The sequence below is a fragment of the Phascolarctos cinereus genome, unplaced genomic scaffold (assembly GCF_003287225.1).
Source record: "Phascolarctos cinereus isolate Bilbo 61053 unplaced genomic scaffold, phaCin_HiC Scaffold_3;HRSCAF=262, whole genome shotgun sequence".
Classification (NCBI taxonomy): Eukaryota; Metazoa; Chordata; class Mammalia; order Diprotodontia; family Phascolarctidae; genus Phascolarctos; species Phascolarctos cinereus.
In genome coordinates, this window is record NW_027555736.1 from 36464359 (window position 1) to 36483897 (window position 19539).

The window sequence follows — 19539 nt, forward strand, 5'->3', positions numbered from 1 at the left end:
CGAAGTGTAAATGACCACACCTTAGAATTTAACAACCAGCTCTCTTGAGATGGACTGTGGTGGCTCTAGCACACCCTTTGGCAAGAATCTTATTTCTTTATCTTTTTATCTTCTTTCTGAAGCTCTCAGAATCTCTTTTTTCCAACAGAGCAAGAAGCTTTGGTAAAACAGCACCTTTGGACAAACATTGCAGGCTATGGACTTTCTGTGAAGTGAAGAGAGGGTGATAAGTGAATGGTAACTAGCTGAGACCCTATCCAGGGATGTAGAGTTCTTCTTGAAGTGGTTCCTGTGTGCTAACCATTGATGGCACATTAGATTATCTTCGAAACTTTAAAGATCTGTGGACAAGTCAAACATGGGGCAAGTTGTACATTCTGATGTGATGTTCAGCCTTGCACTTCACAGTAAAGCAAAGTTGCAGCATGAACAGAGAAATGCATTCCATATCAATCCAAGGTGGAAGACCATTAAGAATAAAAGTACCTAAGACTACAGTCCCAATCTGAGATTTATGATTTTTCTCCAAGCTAGAATGGGGTAGCTAATCCATGGAGGTCTGTGAGAGAAATGGGTTCATGCTCTGCCTGAGGTTTCATTAGTAGATGAGAGCATATACCAAGGGTGGTCAGAAGACGAGCGTTATCAAGGATTGATAATAGAAAAGGCACAAAACTGAAAGATCAGGGCCAAAAAGACTAATGCTCAGAAGATATTCAAGGATGTACAATTATTGGGGACACAAAAGGTTCAGGCAAGAAGACAAAGAGAAGGATAGATAGGTGGAGGAGCCCCTAGGGCAAATGGGCCACTGCCCAAAGAGGACAGAAAGAAGGTAGAGCATGTTAATGCTTATTTTGCTGCCGTCTTCTCTCTCAAGAAAAATGTTCTTCAAGGTGCAGAAAGAACAAGCATGGTTAAGAAGTCAATTAAGCCCAATGTAGCTTAGGACATAAGAAGATGGCAGTTAATCTCCTGAATGTGAGGTCAAGTCTGCAGGATCCTAGAAACTAGACTGTATAACCATATCCTCTCAGGCTGAATTTGGATATTTGCTCTCTCTTTAGCTCAACACACATCTATGGGACTGTTGACAACCCGTGATCCCGCAAAAGATGTGCTGGACAAACACTTGCATACCCCCACTTTCCTTGTGCAATTTAGGGCCAGGTTAGAGTCAGGAACAAATTCCCAAACAATAACTCTGCAGACATTTCTTTAATAACCTCTTGCCTACTAAACTAATCAAAGTTAATGGAAAACTAATCCTGATTTCCCAGAAGGGCTATCTGTTTGGGCAGTCCCACCCCTTGTTATTTACCAATTATTATAAAAGCATGGCAACTAATCTGGTACCTCTGAGAGCTGTAGGACTATCTCTCAGTGCAATGGATCCTTGGGGACTCACCACGACTGCCCTCCTGGCTTGTGTCATCTTCCTGACCTTTTTTTCTCTATGGAGCCAAGGATTCAAAAGGGGGAAGCTCCCACCAGGTCCCACTCCTCTTCCTTTTATTGGCAACATCCTGCAATTAGATTTGAAGAATATCACTGCATCATTCTCACAGGTAAAGGGGCTGGATTTGGGTTTTGGATCCTAGCTACTTGGGTTTTGGAGGGGGAGAGACACTAAGGATTCAAATGAATAAGTGAATCAGGACTCATGGTTAGTTAGAGTCCTAGGTCATGGATGGTGTGGGTCAAGGCTCTATGAGTGATATCTCCATTAGCAATGATGTCAGACATGCATTGACTGTTTCGTCAAAACTTTGGTAGCAGAAGAAGAAATTCAACAACAGGACAAAATCTTTACCATGTGTAATGCATCATACTAGGTTCTAGAGATACAAAGATAAAAACAAACCGTTCAGTCAATGAAAACTTCTTCAGGTTCTAGTATATGCCAGGTACATTGTCAGACACAGGAGAGAAACATGGTCCTCCAGGAGCTTACATTCTCCTAGGATACAACAAATTCATAGATAACTAAGTAGAATGTAATTAGAGGACAGAGAAAGGACTTGCAATTGGGAGACCCAAAAAAATTTCAAGTAGGAGAGAACCCCTGAACTGGACCTTGAAGGAAGTAACAAATTCTGATTGGATGAATGCCAAGCATTGGGGACATTCTGGGCAAAGGCAAGTATTTGGGAAATAATAGAGCTCCTGGGGGAGTCTGGCAAGAATGTGAAGTTTGGGGTGAGGGATAATACAAAATAAATCTGTACAATTAGGTTGGAGCCAGCTGTGCAGACATTTAAGTGCCAAGTTATGTAGGCAGTAGGGAGCCCTTGCAGATTTTTGAGTAGAGGAATGATATGGTCAGAACTGTGTACGGGAATATTAACTTGTTAGTTGTGCAGATTATTAATTGCAAATGAAAAATAGTAGAATTAGGGGATTGAACTTGGAGGCCATTGAAAGAATGGATAAAAATATCATTTATTAGGTACCTACTATGTGCTCAGTATTGTGGAGAAAACACAGAGTAAGAGATTTCTGCTGCATGTTAGTTGAAAAGGCCTCATGCTCCTTAGGGCAAATTAACAAAACTGTTGCTAATGCAGCACATTTAATGTCAATTCCACTGATAAAAATCATATCTTTTCTGATACTGAACCATAGGACTTTGGTGGAGAGGCTTTTCTTTTCTAGTCTTCAGTAGCTGTGGCTTAGCACCTACAGAAGCAGTTGCCAGGAAGTTTCTTCCAGGGCTGATATTGGGGAAGGCTGGGATGGAAGTAGAACTAATGGTCTGTAGCTCTTTCTGTGGTGACAAAGAATTGGAAATTGAGGGGATGTCTATCATTTGGGGAATGGCTGAACAAACTGTGGTATATGAATGCAATGCATTAATATTTGGTATAAAAAATGACAAGCAGGTGAATTTCAGAAAAACTTGGAAAGACTTACGTGAACTGATGTTGTGTTAAGTGAGCAGAATGAGGAGAGCATTGTACCCAGTAACACCAATATTGTGTGATGACCGACTTTGATAGACTTAGCTCTTCTCAGCAATGTAATGACCTAAGAGAATTCCAAAATACTCATGGTGGAAAATGCTATACACATACAAAGAAAGAACTATGGAGTCTGAATACAGATAGAGGCTTACTATTTTCTCTCTTTTTGGTTTTTCTTTCTTGCAGTTTTCCCTTTTTGTTCTGATTTTTCTTTTACAGCATGGCTAATGTGGAATTATGTGTAATATGTACGCGTGTATCCTATATCAGATTTCACACCTTCTTGGGGATGGGAGAAAGGAAAAAGAGGAAAATTTGGAACTCAAAATCTTATAAAAGTAAATGTTGAAAACTAAAAATAAATAAGTAAATAAATACTAGAATTTTTAAAAAAGAATAGTCTAAGAAAGAGGGGATGAGGGTCTTAATTGGGTCAGTGGACAATCGAGGAGGTAAGACAGAATAGATGTGGGAGACATGAAGTTAGAATCTACTAGACTTGACCATAATCAATTGGATTTATACAGTAAGAATGAAAAATCAAATATAAATCTGTGGTTGTCAAATTAGTTGCATTATGGACATGTTAAATTTGCAATGCAAACAGGGAATCCAGGTTGAGAAATCATGTATAAAGAGTTAGTCATGTGAGCCTGGATTTCAAAAGTGATAAATTTTCTAGTCATATTGCTGTAGGGGTCTTTCTTCTTAGAAATGATCACTGAAACCATGGTTGCTGAGATCACCTAGTTAGAGAGCATAATGGCAGGCCATGAGATTTCCAAGGGAATGGAAAGAAAAAATATGCCCAGAAAAGAGGTTTAGTTGACAAGAAATGATGACCCAGCAATGGGGAGTGAGAATAAGCAGCCAGACATGTAGAAGGAGAAGCAGAAGAGACCAGTGTTACAGAAATCAAGAAGAGAAAGGTCTCCAGAAATTTTTTGATTGCCCAAGCTCCTACTTCCTCTTCCCTCCATTTATTTTTGGAATTTTGACTGTGTTTTACTATTTCTTGATGTCTTATGGAGCCATGGACCTCAAATCATTTCCAAGTCAAATATCAAAAACAGAAAAAATAGAGTCTGTAAAATAAATGCCAAGGCATTTTATGTCAATTTTTTGGAAATTTTGATAATAGATCAGCAAAAAGATATTTGGTGAGCATCAAGGAAGGGACACAATTATTCCAAAGAGCCACCCTGTCTGCATCCAGAACAGACAACACCAGGTTAACTTCATATCCTTTGACAGCAATAGGAAAGTGATACCTCTTCAACTGCACAATTAAATGAAATACGGAATATGGGAATTTCTTTTCCACTTAAATAAAGGGCGCTAGCAATGCTTGCTAGTGGAATCACAGTTTAAACTAAGGCCATATCTGCATTGCAGATTTGCATGGTAAGGGAGATCTTGCTTCTTATTCATTTTTTTTTTTAACTTTTGAAATTACAAGAGGTGTATAAAGCTACTTGATATTACTTCTTCAAATAATGTTAGTTGTCATTCAATTGATTTTACTGTGGTATAAGGTTCATATCAGCACTGTTTTGCCTTGGAATTTTGGGTTGAATTAATTAAGAGGCATTTTCAAGGGTACAACAAAAGGTAAGTCTTGGCAGCCTAGAGCAAGAGTCAGCAAACTTTTTACATGAAGGACCAGATAGTAAATATTTTAGGCTTTGCCGGCCAAAAGGAAAAATCAAGGACAATGTGTAGGTGTGTATGTAACAAGCAAAAGAAATTCCATAACTTTTTTTCTTTCCTTTTTTTTAATTAATTTATTTTGATTTATCAACAATCACTTCCATATGCTTTTGAGTTGAAAATTTTTCTCCCCCTTCCTCTCCCCCACCCTCCCCAAGACGGCACACAATCTGATATCGGCTTTACATTTACATACCCATTAAACATATTTTCACATTAGTGAAGTTGCAAGTAAAAATTAAAACCAATAGGAAGAACCATTAGAAAGATGAAACAAAACTCAACAGAAGGTAAAAATAAGTGACAGCGATTCGACTTCCATAGTTCTTTCTTTGGATGTGGACAGCATTTTCTATCCTGAGGCCTCTGGAGATGTCTTAGATCCTGTAATGCTGAGAAGGGTTCAGTTTAACAATCTTAGTCATTGCATGACGTGGCTGTTATCGTGTACAAAGTCCTCTTGGTTCTGCTCACTTCACTCAGCATCAGACCATGTAAGTTTTTCCAGGTTTTCCTGAAGTCAGCCTGTTCATCATTTCTTATAGCACAATAGTATTCCATTACATTCATATACCACAACTTGCTCAGCCATTCCCCAATTGATGGGCATCCTCTCAATTTCCAATTCTTTGCCACCACAAAAAGAGCTGCTATGAATATTTTTGTACATGTGGGTCCTTTTCCCATTTGTTTGATCTCTTTGGGATATAGCCCTAGAAGTGCTATTGCTGGATCAAAGGGTATGCACATTTTTGTAGCCCTTTGGGCATAGTTCCAAATTGTTCTCCAAAATGGTTGGATCATTTCACAACTCCACCAACAATGTATTAGTGTTCCAATTTTCCCACATCTTCTCCAACATTTATCATTTTCCTGTTTTGTCATGTTGGCCAATCTGATAGGTGTGATGTGGTACCTCAGAGTTGTTTTGATTTGCATTTCTCTAATCAATAACGATTTAGAGCATTTTTTCATATGACTATAGATGGCTTTAATTTCTTCATCTGAGAACTGTCTGTTCATATCCTTTGACCATTTATCAATTGGGGAATGGCTTGTGTTCTTATAAATTTGTCTTAATTCTCTATATATTTTAGAAATGAGGCCTTTATCAGAGAGACTGGTTGTAAAAATTCTTTCCCAATTTTCTACCTTCCTTCTAATCTTAGTTGCATTGGCTTTGTTTGTGCAAAAACTTTTCAATTTAATGTAATCAAAATTATCCATTTTGCTTTTCATAATGTTCTCTATCTCCTGTTTGGTCATGAATTCTTCTGTTCTCCATAGATCTGATAGGTAAACTATTCCTTGTTCTCCCAGTTTACTTATGGTATCAGCCTTTATATCTAAGTCATGAACCCATTTTGACTTTATTTTGGTATATGGTGTGAGATTTGGGTCTATGCCTAGTTTCTGCCATACTCTTTTCCAGTTTTCCCAGCAGTTTTTTTCAAAGAGTGGGTTCTTATCCCAGAAGCTGGGGTCTTTGGGTTTATCAAATAATAGATTACTATAGTCATTGACTACTGTGTCTTGCATATTTAACCTATTCCACTGATCCACCTCCCTATTTCTTAGCCAGTACCAAGCAGTTTTGATGATTGCTGCTTTATAATACAATTTAAGATCTGGAATTGCTAGGCCACCTTCCCCTGCATTTCTTTTCATTAGTTCCTTTGATATTCTGGACCTTTTGTTTTTCCAAATGAATCTTGTTATTATTTTTTCTAACTCTATAAAATAATTTTTGGTAGTTTGATTGGTATGGCACTGAATAAGTAAATTAGCTTAGGTAGGATTGTCATTTTTTATATTAGCTGGCCTACCCATGAGCAACTGATGTTTTTCCAATTATTTAGATCTGATTTTATTTGTGTGAAAAGTGTTTTGTAATTGTGTTCATAGAGTTCCTGGGTTTGTTTCGGGAGGTAGACTCCTAAATATTTTATAATGTCTACAGTAAGTTTAAATGGGATTTCTCTTTCTATCTCTTGCTGTTGGGCTTTGTTGGTAATATATAGAAATGCTGATGATTTATGTGGGTTTATTTTATAGCCTGCAACTTTGCTAAAGTTGTTTATTATTTCAAGTAGTTTTTTACTTGATTCTCTAGGATTCTCTAAGTATATCATCATGTCATCTGCAAAGAGTGATAGCTTTGTTTCTTCTTTGCCTATTCTAATGCCTTCAATTTCTTTTTCTTCTCTTATTGCTAAAGCTAAGGTTTCCAGTACAATATTGAATAACAGTGGTGATAATGGACATCCTTGTTTCACCCCGATCTTATTGGAAATGCTTCTAGCCTGTCCCCATTACATATAATGCTTGCTGAAGGTTTTAGATATATGCTATTTATTATTTTAAGGAAGACTCCATTTATACCTATGCTTTCTAGTGTTTTTAATAGGAATGGGTGTTGTATTTTATCAAAAGCTTTTTCTGCATCTATTGAGATGATCATGTGGTTTCTGTTGGTTTTGTTGTTGATATGCTCAATGATGCTGATAGTTTTCCTAATATTGAACCAACCCTGCATTCCTGGTATAAATCCTACCTGGTCATAGTGTATTATTCTTGTGATAAGTTGCTGCAATCTACTTGCTAGTATTTTGTTTAAAATTTTTGCATCTATATTCATTAGAGAAATTGGTCTATAATTTTCTTTCTCTATTTTGACTCTTCCTGGTTTAGGTATCAACACCATATTTGTATCATAAAAAGAATTTGGTAAGACTCCTTCTTCACCTATTTTCCCAAATAGTCTATATAGTATTGGAATTAATTGTTCTTTAAATGTTTGATAGAATTCGCATGTAAATCCATCTGGCCCTGGAGATTTTTTCCTAGGGAGTTCATCAATGGCTTGTTCAATTTCTTTTTCTGAGATGGGGTTATTTAAGTATTTTACTTCCTCTTCGTTAATCTGGGCAATTTATATTTTTGTAAATATGTATCCATTTCACTAAGATTGTCAAATTTGTTGGCATATAGTTGGGCAAAATAATTCCTAATTATTGTTTTAATTTCCTCTTCCTTGGTGGTAGCTTCCCTTTTCATTCTTGATACTAGTAATTTGGTTTTCTTCTTTTTTTTAATTAAATTAACCAAAGGTTTATCTATTTTATTGTTTTTTCATAAAACCAGCTCTTAGTTTTATTTATTAGTTCAATAGTTTTCTTAATTTCAATTTTTAATTTTTCCTTTGGTTTTCAATATTTCTAATTTGGTGTTTAGTTGAGGATTTTTAATTTGTTCTTTTTCTAGTTTTTTTAGTTGTATGCCCAATTCATTAATCTCCTCTTTTTCTTTTATTTATGTAAGCATTTAGAGATATAAAACTTCCCCTAAGAACTGCTTTGCTGCATCCCATAGTTTTGGTATGTTGTCTCATTATTGTCATTCTCTTGAATGAAATTATTGATTGTTTCTATGATTTGTTGTTTGACCCAATCATTTTTTAGGATTAGATTATTTAGTTTCCAATTATTTTTTAGTCTATCTTTCCATGGCCCTTTATTACATATAATTTTTATTGCATCATGATCTGAAAAGGATGCATTTAATATTTCTGCCTTTCTGCATTGGATTGTGAGGTTTTTATGCCCTAGTACATGGTCAATTTTTGTGTATGTGCCATGTACTGCTGAGAAAAAAGTATATTCCTTTCTATCCCCATTCAGTTTTCTCCAGAGGTCTATCATACCTAACTTTTCTAATGTTCTATTCACCTCCTTAACTTCTTTCTTGTTTATTTTGTGGTTAGACTTATCTAGTGAGAGGGGGAGGTTCAGGTCCCCCACTAGTATAGTTTTGCTGTCTATTTCTTCCTGTAACTCCCTGAACTTCTCCTGTAAGAATTTGGATGCTATACCATTTGGTGCATATATGTTTAGTAATGATATTACTTCATTGTCTATGGTGCCTTTTAGCAGGATGTAGTTTCCTTCCTTATCTCTTTTGATTAGATCTATTTTTGCTTTTGCTTTGTCTGAGATCAGGATTGCTACCCCTGCTTTTTTACTTCAGCTGAGCATAATATATTCTGCTCCAGCCTTTTACCTTTACCCTGTATGTGTCACTCTTTTTCAAATGTGTTTCCTGTAAACAACATATTGTAGGATTATGGTTTTTAATCCATTCTGCAATCCATTTCCGTTTTATGGGAGAGTTCATCCCATTCACATTCACAGTTATGATTACTATCTGTGTCTTTTTCTCCATCCTTTTCCCCCCATTTATGCTTTTTTCTCCTTTTCCTTTCTCCCCTTCACTAGTGTTTTGCTTTTGACCACCGCCTCCTTCAGTCCCTCCCCCTTTTATTATCCCTTTCCCTTTTCTTCCCCTTTAGTCTTACTGCTTCTTCCCTTCTTTCCCTCCCTTCTTTCCCCCTCCCTTTTCTTTCCCCTTTTCCCTCCTACTGCCTATAGGGCAAGTTAGATTTCTATACCTAACTGATTATATTATGCCCTTCTTGAGCCAAATCTGATGAGAGTAAGGTTCAAACAATGCTCCCCCCCCTTCTTTCCCTCTGCTGTAATAGGATTTTGTGTCTTTTCCTGTAATGTAATTTACCCTTGTCTGCCTCCTCCTTTCTCAGTACATTTTCTAAGATCAGATTGATCCACTTATTTGGATCCATTTAACCCACTTGATTAGATTTTTTTTATCATTACATCAAAGTCAACTAATATCCACCCTCTTTATGTATACTCCTTTAACAAGGTGTAATAACAATACAGTTCTCAAGGGTTGCAAGTCTCATATTCCCTTGTAGGGGTTTAAACAGCCCCCCCCTTATTAACAACATATTGTATCTTCTGTCCCATTTACCTTTTTAAGTCCTTCTTGAGTCCTGTACTTGAAGATCAAATTTTTTGTTGAGCTCTGGTCTTTTTATCAGGAAAGTTTGGAAGTCTCCTATTTGTTGAATATCCACCTCCTCCCTTGAAAAATGATGCTCATTTTTGCTGGGTAATTGATCCTTGGCTGCATTCCAAGCTCCTTTGCCTTATGGAATATCATGTTCCATGCCCTGCGTCTTTTAATGTAGAAGCTGCAAGGTCCTGTGTAATCCTGACTGTGGTTCCATGATATTTAAATTGTTTCTTTCTGGCTGCTTGCAGCACCTTCTCTTTCATCTGGTAATTTTGGAATTTTGCTATTATATTCTTGGTTGTCAATTTGGGATCTCTTTCAGGTGGTGATGGTGGATTCTTTCTATGGTTATTTTCCCTTCTGGTTCTAGGACTTCGGGCAGTTTTCCTTTATGATTTCCTGAAAGATACTGTCCAGGCTCTTTTTTTCATCATGATTTTCAGGTAGTCCAGTAATTTTTAAATTGTCTCTCCTGAGTCGATTTTCCAGGTCGGTTGTTTTACTGATGAGGTATTTTACATTTTCATCTATTTTTTCATTTTTTTGTTTCTGTTTGACTGATTCTTGCTCTCTCATAGAGACATTAGTTTCCATTTGTCCAATTCTAGTTTTTAACAGATTGTTTTCTTCTGTTAGTTTTTGTACTTCCTTCTTCAATTGGCCAATTGTGTTTTTTAGGGACTTGTTTTCTTCAGTGTATTTTTTTCCAATTGGCCAATTGTATTTTTGAAGGACTCTTCTACCTCTCTCATTTGACTATTAAAATCCTCCTTGAGCTCTTCTAAGAAGGCTTTTTGGGCTTCAGACCAGATCATATTCCCTTTTGTCGTTGTAGATGTGGGTTTGTTGACAATGTTGTCCTCTTCAGAATTTCTGTCTTGACCTTCACTCTTCTCATAATATGAATCTATGGTACATTTCTTTTTACTCATGGTGTTTCTTTATTCCTGGCCTTTAAAGAGATTGAGCTCTCCTGCTGGGGAACAGAGGGCACTGACCCAAGCTTCTTGTGTTGGGAGCCTAGGTCTTGGTCACTGGCTTTGTGTGCTGGGGCCTCTTATGTTGGCAATTGGAGGCTGTAGGGTTTTGGCAGCTTACCTGGTGTTGGGCTGGAATCAGCAAGGCTGGAACTTTCAGGCAATTCTAGGTTGCCTGCTTTTCCTTTCCTTTAGCTTTCTTCAGCTCCTTTTAGGTGGGTGCTGCAGGATGTTTATCTGCCTGGGGCCCCTTGTAATGCTGCCTCCCTTGTTTCTGCTAATGCACTGGTAGATTCCTTTGTGGTAGAGTGCCGAGGCACCTGGTGGTTTTCTGAGCCGGCCTCCCACAGTTGCCCTGCCCTAACTGAGGTACTCGGAGGTCCAGGTGTTGGTGTTTGCCTGCTCTAACACCTGGGCTTCGGGATTTCTTCAAAATTGGAGACTTCAGGGCTCCTACAGCTCACCTGGTGGTGGGTTGGAATCAGCAAGACCGGGCCTTTAGGAAGCCTTTAGCTTGTTTTCTTCACCTCCTTTCAGATGAATGCTGCAGGGTACTTGTCCTCATGGGGCCCCTTGTAGTTCTGCCTCCCTCATTTTTGCTGAGGCACTGGAAGGCCCGTTTGCTGGGCTGCTGCACTGCTGCTCCTCATCTTTCTTCTAGTTCAGGTGTTCCGGAGTTTTTTTCTGGGGTGATATTTTTTGGGTTTTCAGAGGTTGATAGGGAGAGTGAGAGCGACTACCTTTTCACTCCACCATCTTGGCTCCCAGAAGCGGAAACCTCCATAAGTTTTTGGTGATGAAATTCAAAATATAATCATGCTAATTGAGTTACAATTTTTTGTGATTTTTATAAATTTTTTTTTAACAGAGAAGAGCCCCCAAAAGGACATAGACAAACATGGCAATTTTGCCACCACCACATTAAATTGAAAATACCAATCAAACCCACACATTTGTACATGACAGAAGCTCAGTTTCATATACTATTCCCAGTCTGTTATTTGAGTCTTTGTGTCCAATGCTCTGGACCTACTCTCTCAACCTCCACTTGCCCTAGCAGACTTGGTTTTCCAGGGCTTGACTATCTCTTATTTCCATACATTCTAGCTGTAGCCTTGAGGAGTTCAAAGGAGTTTTTCTAATATTAACAGCTCATGAGCCCCCTACTGGTATGCTTGTACAATGATTATTGGTTAAGATAAATAGTCAGGCAGACTTTATTTGTTTTCGGGAAAGGATAGCATCATAACAATTATTGATGTGGAAAATCCCACCAGAAACCTGTGGAATATTTTCCTCCAAGTAAATATGTAGTCCACTAGGAAATGGGCTCAAGAATACCCATCTGGCCAAGGGGAAACTCACATTCTTAAAAGGCTGTCTTATGGATTCTTTAAGATTTTCTCCTCAAGTGTTAGTAGTTTTTCTGCCAGTCTTCTTGTAGGGCCTTGGAGCTGCCTTTCTTTATTATGTCATTTCCTTGAGTCATGAGGTAGATGCTGCCATCGGTTATTCCAATAATGTTTCTAGGATGCTTATGGGAAGTCCCAATATCTTTTATACCTTTAGAAATTCAGGACATCCTCTTCTGGCCAAGGCAGTGGGGGAAGGAAACTATAACCAAGGCTTAAGGAAGACCCAGATTTTATTTTCTTCTACATCCTAACTCCTAGGAAATACTTCTTAATGTCTTGGATGACAATATTTCACCATAAAACTGCCAGATATTCAAATCTTCAGGTTCTTAATTGGCTTCCAATTTTATACAAAAAGCAAAATGTAAAAATGGTTGAAAGAAGTGCAAGTACTACATGTTGACAGATTTTTTTTTATCTGACTCATATTAAATACTGAGGAAGGCTGTGTGGTACAGTGGATGGAACACTGGGTCTAGTGTCAGAAGGCCTCCTTACTTTGTTACTTTTAGGACTTTAGACTCATGCCTTTACATCCATCCCTGGTCCCTGGTTTCTTCATCTGTGAAATAATATGCCTCTAAGATCCCTTCTCTCTTTAGATCTATGTTCCTATAGCTCACACTACTCATGCCACCACTTTCTCCCCTATCTTTTTGCTAACAATTACCACTAGGATTCCTCTACTGTAAATTTCCCTACATATAAGTGATATAATTTTGAGTCTTTGAGTCTATGTTCGGTAAATTTTCCTACTGTTAATGGGTCCACATGGGAAAAAGCAATACTGATTCATCATTTCACTATTTCCCACCTTGATGACCCACCCTTCCATAACCATCACTCCACTTTACCTGTTCTCCTATGTCTTTTCTGCAGGGTCAACCAGTTTAATTTTTTCATGGCTTTGTGTCCCAATGTTTCATTTGTACCAAAACCAGAACTTTAGAGTTAATTCCTGGGAAAACCTGTGACCAAGAATCGTTTTGTGATTATTTGAACAACACACACTACCAGGTTATTGCTTAGCCTGTAGACATGAAGATTTAGTAAATTGCTCATTAATAATCCTGCAGCAGAATGAGGTCTTTAAGTGAAAGAGTTTTTCTAAGAAAACTCAAATTCTAGTGGAAGAATGACTATATCTCTCCACTAACATCTGGTGCTTGATAGAGTTGGTTAATGAAAGAGAGCCTCTGTATACCTCTCTGTAGTTATATATGTTGGCTGAAAGGCAGAAAACCCTAGACTTTAGACATGGGAGAAGTGGAGGAGCTTTCATAACTTCCCAAGTAAGGATCTATGGCCTTTCTGAAAGACCCTCTTCACTGCCACTACCCTGGAAGAGCCTAGGATTGTAGCGTCTCAGTAACAGAAGGCAACCCAGCCTAGTCCAGCAGATATGCACCTGACCTGCTGTGGGAGAGTGGTCTGGCTTAACAGTGGGCTAGTCTTAGAGAACAATAGTCCAGTGAAACTTTCTCTGAGAAGCTCAGCTTGTAAGTAGATCCACCTTTCAACTCAACCCTTTTGTGAACCTTTGTGAGGTCAGACCCCAAATGGTTCCAGAGTTCTAATTGCCTTCACCACATGTATCCCTACATACCTGCTTTACTGTAAGGGTACAATAATTTTGTGTTCACTCTCCTCATACAATTCAGAGAGCTTTAGCATCTACCCCCTTTGAGGACCCAAACTTCTAGTGTGAATACAGATTGGGGAAGTAAACCAATGGGGGGATGAGAGAATTTGCAAAGTAAGCATATAAAAATATGTTGAAAATAAATGTAAGGTAATATTTGTAAGGGAAGGCACTAGCAGGTGGAGGATAGGTCAAGAAACAATTTGTGTAGAAAGTGGCATTTGAACTAAGCTTTGTGAAAATTCGGAATTCTAAGAGTCGGAGGTAAGAAAGAAGTGCATCCTGGGCATGTGGACTACAAAAAACTGGTGAAAGCAAGGTGATGGCAGATAGTGTTGTATGAGAAACAGCAAGAAGGCTAATTTGTATGAACCATGAAATAAAGGAAGAGGAATAATGACAATGGAAAGGTTGGTTCTTGTTAGGCTGTGAAAGGATTTAAATACCAAAACTGTTTACATTTGATCCCAGACGTAATAGGGAAGCAGTGAAGTTTGTTCATCAGGGGAGTGAAATGATCAGACCTGAACTTATATAATGGGAGGATTGATAAGGAGCAATCATACAGGTAAAAGGGAGAGAGAGAGAGAGAGAGAGAGAGAGAGAGAGAGAGAGAGAGAGAGAGAGAGAGAGAGAGAGACACAGAGACACAGAGACACAGAGAGACACAGACAGAGAGACAGAGGGAGAGACAGAGAGAGAGACAAACACACACACACAGAGACAGAGAGAGAGAGAGAGAAGAGATTAGACTAACCCAGAGAGAAGAGAATATATAGGAGAAGAGAGGGTAGTCAACAGTGTCAATTGCTATAGAGAGGTATGGAAGAATATGGATTGAGGTAAGGCCATCAGATTTGGCTCTTCAGAGACCATTAGTAACTTTAGAGAGATCAGCTGGAGTTGAGTGTTGATGACTGAAGAAATACTGTAAAAATTTAAGAAATGAGAGGGGAGGCCACAAGAGTTGATAGCTTTGATTAGGAGATGACAATCCTCTCTGCATCCTTTGTGGCTTTTTTCCATGTTCTCCTATGAGTCTCCCATGGTTCATCTACCCAAAATCAATACCAGGCCCTTTTGCAATCTCTTTTCACTAGATAGTACCAATGAAGCACAAAGGGAAACTACCTGAGAAAAATACAGTACCATATCAGTGACAGGGATTCTCAAGGAGCAAACTAGAAGGAATGAGAACACTGCTTTGATGTCTCCACAGCTTATGCCTTTGTATACCCAGAATTCATTAACAACATATGGTCCAGTGAATGTATAGGTACATAAATGTACATGTGCGTATGGCACATTATGAGCTAGCTGTGGAGGTAAATTGCAACTTTCTAAAGTTTCACACTGAACTTCTTCCTAATTCTTGGCATCCTTTTCACAGCTGTGTGAAAAATATGGCCCCATCTATACTCTTTATTTTGGAACCCAACGTACTGTGGTGCTACATGGATATGACATTCTGAAGGAAGCTCTAATTGATCAAGGAGATAGTTTTCTAGAGAGAGGAATTGTGCCAATGATTGAAGATGTAGTCAAAGGAAAAGGTAAGTTTTGTTTATTCAAATGAATCACTGAAAAGCAAAAGGGTATGGCAGAGTATATCCAGCAGAATGTAACCCCACTCACCCCTGGAACATAGTTACTGGTTTCATATTTATTGGTCTTTTCTCAGCAGGTAGGACAAGAGCTTCATGGGGTAGGTACTTTATATCTGCCATGGTGCATTGCATTTTGGTTTAAATTAAATAAAATTAAATTTCGGCAATGAATTAGGCCCCAAACACTGTGCCCTCTACCACCTCCAGTTTTATAATGACCAATGTCCTTTTTCTCTCTTTTGTCCAGGAGTTGTTTTCAGTAGTGGAGAGAGGTGGAAACAAATCCGAAGATTTTCCCTCATGACCCTAAGGAACTTTGGTATGGGGAAAAGAAGCATTGAAGAGAGAGTTCAGGAAGAAGCCCAATGCTTGGTGGAGGAGTTCAGGAAAACAAATGGTTGGTTTTCAGTTCTTTCCTCTGGGGCATGTGAAATCCAACTGTTGACCCATCCTAAGTCCTTAATACTCCTTGCTTTGGAATTCTTTCTGATAATTTCTATCTTGTTCCACTGATAAGGCAATCACTCTCCTGGGCCAGAGAATTACCTTTTCTCTTCTCATACTCAGTATTCTAAGTTTATCTAGTTTCCTTATAAGGGATAGAGGAAATTGTGCAGGACGATAATATTCGCTAGCCTTAGAGGAATTAAACACCATATCCAGGTATGGATAGAAGTGATGCCCAGTTCCTGCATGATTGGAAACATTTCAGTTAAAGCTGTTTTTTCCTCCTCTCTCCATTAGGTGAGCCCACTGATCCCACCTTCATCCTTGGCTGTGCCCCATGCAATGTGATCTGCTCTATCCTATTCCATGAGCGATTCAATTACAATGATGAGAAATTTCTAAAACTGATGAACTTGTTAAATGAAAACTTTCAGCTGCTTAACTCACCATGGGCACAGGTAAGACCAGAGCTGTGACTTTATTCTGTGGTTGTTTGCTGAGTTTTGGCAATAGGACGAACGTACCATAGGCTCTCATCTCTTAGCAAAGTCTCCAACCCACATAATCATGCACACACAAGCACACACACACATTCACATATCATGTACTCAAAGATCATAATATCATGCAATATCTTTGGCTCTCAAATTAGATCCAGGTAGATATTCTGTTCCCAGTATGCCTCTGAAGTAGTTCTAGGTCATACAAATATTTAAGTTATTGGGAGAAAAATATGGTTGAGACCTGGGCTATCCCAAGCAGGACAGTGTTCACAGATGTGGCCAATTACAATAGTTTTCAACAAAAAGCCCACCCAGGCTGTTCTGGAGGGACCATTAGGCAGGACAGCTGGCCAAAGCTAGGTAAGCAAGCCACTAGCCTACAATGATTTTGGGAATGCTATTGCCTAGCCTCTACAATGGATGGACATGTAGGCTCAAAGCCTTCATTCGCTGAAGCCAGATATAAGGATCCTCATCCAGCCAAAACCAAGCTTTTTTCCTTCTATCCATGTTCTGTTCCACTTAGAATCTGGGATACATACTCTAGCACAACTCTTCCCTGGTAGGAGGTAAGATTTTTGAGAATGAGGACTGCTTCTTTGCTGTCTATATCATCATAACCTAGCACAGGACTTGATTCATAGTAAGCACTGAATAAATGCCTGATGGAATTTATTAATGTGAATTGAATTGATGTCATGCCTTGGGGTCTCTTTGTCATTTAAAAAATGGCTTTTCCAAGGTAAGCAGATTTCCTGTAACTCAAATATCAGCTTCTTTTGAACAAGGACGTACTATTCTGCTTTCTGGTTTCCCTCAGTGGATAGCACAGCTCCAGGTTAATTTGTTTTGAGATATTTGCCAATTTTGGTTTAGATTTGAGAGGACTTACGAAATTCTTGGGATTTGTTCAGGGGAGCTCACTACTCCTAAGTGCCCAGGAGGGCTATTTCTTTGACTGCTCCTTTGATTGAGAGATGACAAAAACATAGAATTTAGGGAAAGAAAGGAATTTAACAAATATAGGACTAGACCTGGAGTAAGGAAGAATTAATCTGAATTGTCCCTCACACCCTTAATCATTGTAGGGCACTTGGAAAGTCACTTCACCTATCTCACCTCAGTTTTCTTATCTGTAAAATGGGTATAATAAAAGCACCTACCTACCAAAGTTTTGAGAGAGTAAAATGAGGTAATATATTTTAAGCATTTTGGGCATATTTACAGTTCTACATAAATGCTATGTTTTGCTGCTATTATGGTTATTATTATTACTGCAGAGAGGAGGAAACTGAGGTGCAGAGAATTCACATGGTTTACCTGAGATCGCCTGTAAGTCACAGATCATATGTGATGACCCAGATCTGAATCCAAATCCAGTCATCTTTCCACTTAATTATTCTGTGCTATAGAAGACACAACCTCATCTTCACAAAACACATGTGAATTAATTTTTCAAGAAACCTGAATTTTTAACATCTTTAAGTCCTTTTGTTGATATTGTGAATTTCAGCCCCATTGTCAGCCAAGCCTCCTCACTCGTGACAAGGAGAGTGAGTGGTGAAAAATGCGTAGAATGATGGCCTCAGTTTCCATCATCAATATTATAGGAGCCAGAGAAGATCCTGCTCTTCACTCACTACCCTGTCCCTTTTTATCTGACAACCATCAATGCCACCAAGAGAGTGGAAGTACTTAGGTTTGGGGCTACAAAGATAAACATGCTAGGCTTTCCCAAGAAGTAGAAAACAGTACTCTCTTTGGCCTTCAAGACCCTCCAAATCTGGCATCACAGTAACTCTTAAGTTTGATCTACATACTACTCCCTCATATACTTTATGGCTGAGCCATGCTGGATGATTCTTCATCCCACATTAAATCCTGTGATTCTTTGACATTGTGCCTTTGTTTCCCTGTCCCCTATTCCTTGAGTGTCCTCTGGGTCCCCTTTTTACTTGTTGAATTAAACTCGAACTTTAATGCCACCTCCTTCATGAAATCAATCAGAACATTGGTTCTGATGTACCAATCATGTATTGCTTAAGAGTCATCTATGTGTATTTATCTTATTCCCCTTATAGAATATAAACTCCATGTATCTTTTGGAAACTTTGCATCTGTCTGAGCATCTAATATTTTGCTCTGCATCGTGTATTTTATGAGTATTCATCAAACTGACCTAAATAGATGAATAATTGATTAGCACAAATTCATTTAGTTGAGTTATAGTGAGAAAGTTCATTACACAGCCTCCCTTCTGAGTTACTGGCCCTCAAACACACACAAAATACTAAGAGCATGCCCTAGCTTCTCTTGGAAGCCTTTCTACACTGGTAAGAGCTTACAGATCCTTTGACATCCCAGGATCACCTCCATACTCGGACTAGGCAAAATAGGAGGACTGTAGTAGAGGAAACATCAATTACTGCTAAATCCAAAACCAGTCTTTCAGTTAGTAACTTTAACAAAGTCATCAATATTTCCATATGTTACCAACAATAGTGAACAGGAAGTAGTAGAAAGAGAAATTTCATTAAAAAATACTACAGAACATATAAATACTTGAGAATCAATCTACCACAATGCATGTAGGAACTGTTTGAATACAACAACCACAAAGCCCCTTTATGGAAATAAAGACTGATCTAAATAATTAAAGGAATCTTAATTGGTCATAGGTAGGCTGAGTTAATATAATAAAATGGTAATACCATTTCAATTCATTTACTTATATAATGCTATGCCAATCTAAGGATTACTTGATAGTGTTAGAAAATGATAATAAAATTGATCTGGAATACAAAATGTCAAGAACTTCAAGGGAAATCATGAAAGAAAAGGATGAATAAGGGAGACTTGAAGTAACACATCTTAAAATTTCTTACTAATTTTAAAATAGAGAGGTAGATCAGTTAAATAACTGAAGTATACTACATTTAGAAGGAAGCTAACCTAATACTGTAATGCTGGATACACACACACACACACACACACACACACACACACACACACACACATACATACAAAACCCAAAACACTAGTTACTGTGGTAGGAACTCACTATGACAAAAAAAATGCTGGAAAAAATAAGGACCATTGTGGCAAAATAAATGCTAAGACCAACATCTCATGCTGTATATGAAAATTAACTTCAAATTTATACATGACAGTTATAAAAGGTCACATCACATACAACTTAGAGATACAAAGAAGAGATTACCTTTCATACCTGTAAATAGGGAAAGATTTCATGAAAAAATATATTTAAAGAATCACAGAAGATAAAAATATCGTTTTTGTTATATAAAGTTGAAAATTGGCACAAACAAAATCAATGTTGCTACACTTAGAAGGGAAACAGTTACCTGGTGGAAAACGTTTACATCAATTTTCTCTGATA

At 38.1% G+C, this 19539-nt stretch overlaps 1 protein-coding gene across 3 annotated transcripts in view; it reads left to right on the forward strand.

Annotated features, from left to right (window-relative positions):
- Positions 1–1340: 1340 nt before the first annotated feature.
- The window catches only part of LOC110200600 (cytochrome P450 2C23-like), a 28164-nt gene continuing 9965 nt past the window's right edge, over positions 1341–19539 (forward strand). For 2 of the 3 annotated variants that reach the window (XM_078150770.1, XM_078150771.1), the window contains exons 1-4: positions 1341–1568; positions 14973–15135; positions 15437–15586; positions 15934–16094. In XM_078150770.1, coding sequence (XP_078006896.1) covers positions 1389–1568; positions 14973–15135; positions 15437–15586; positions 15934–16094 — 654 coding nt within the window. In that variant the 5' untranslated portion in view covers positions 1341–1388. The remainder of the gene's footprint in view (positions 1569–14972; positions 15136–15436; positions 15587–15933; positions 16095–19539) is intronic. The other variant, XM_020975975.2, reaches the window with a different exon arrangement.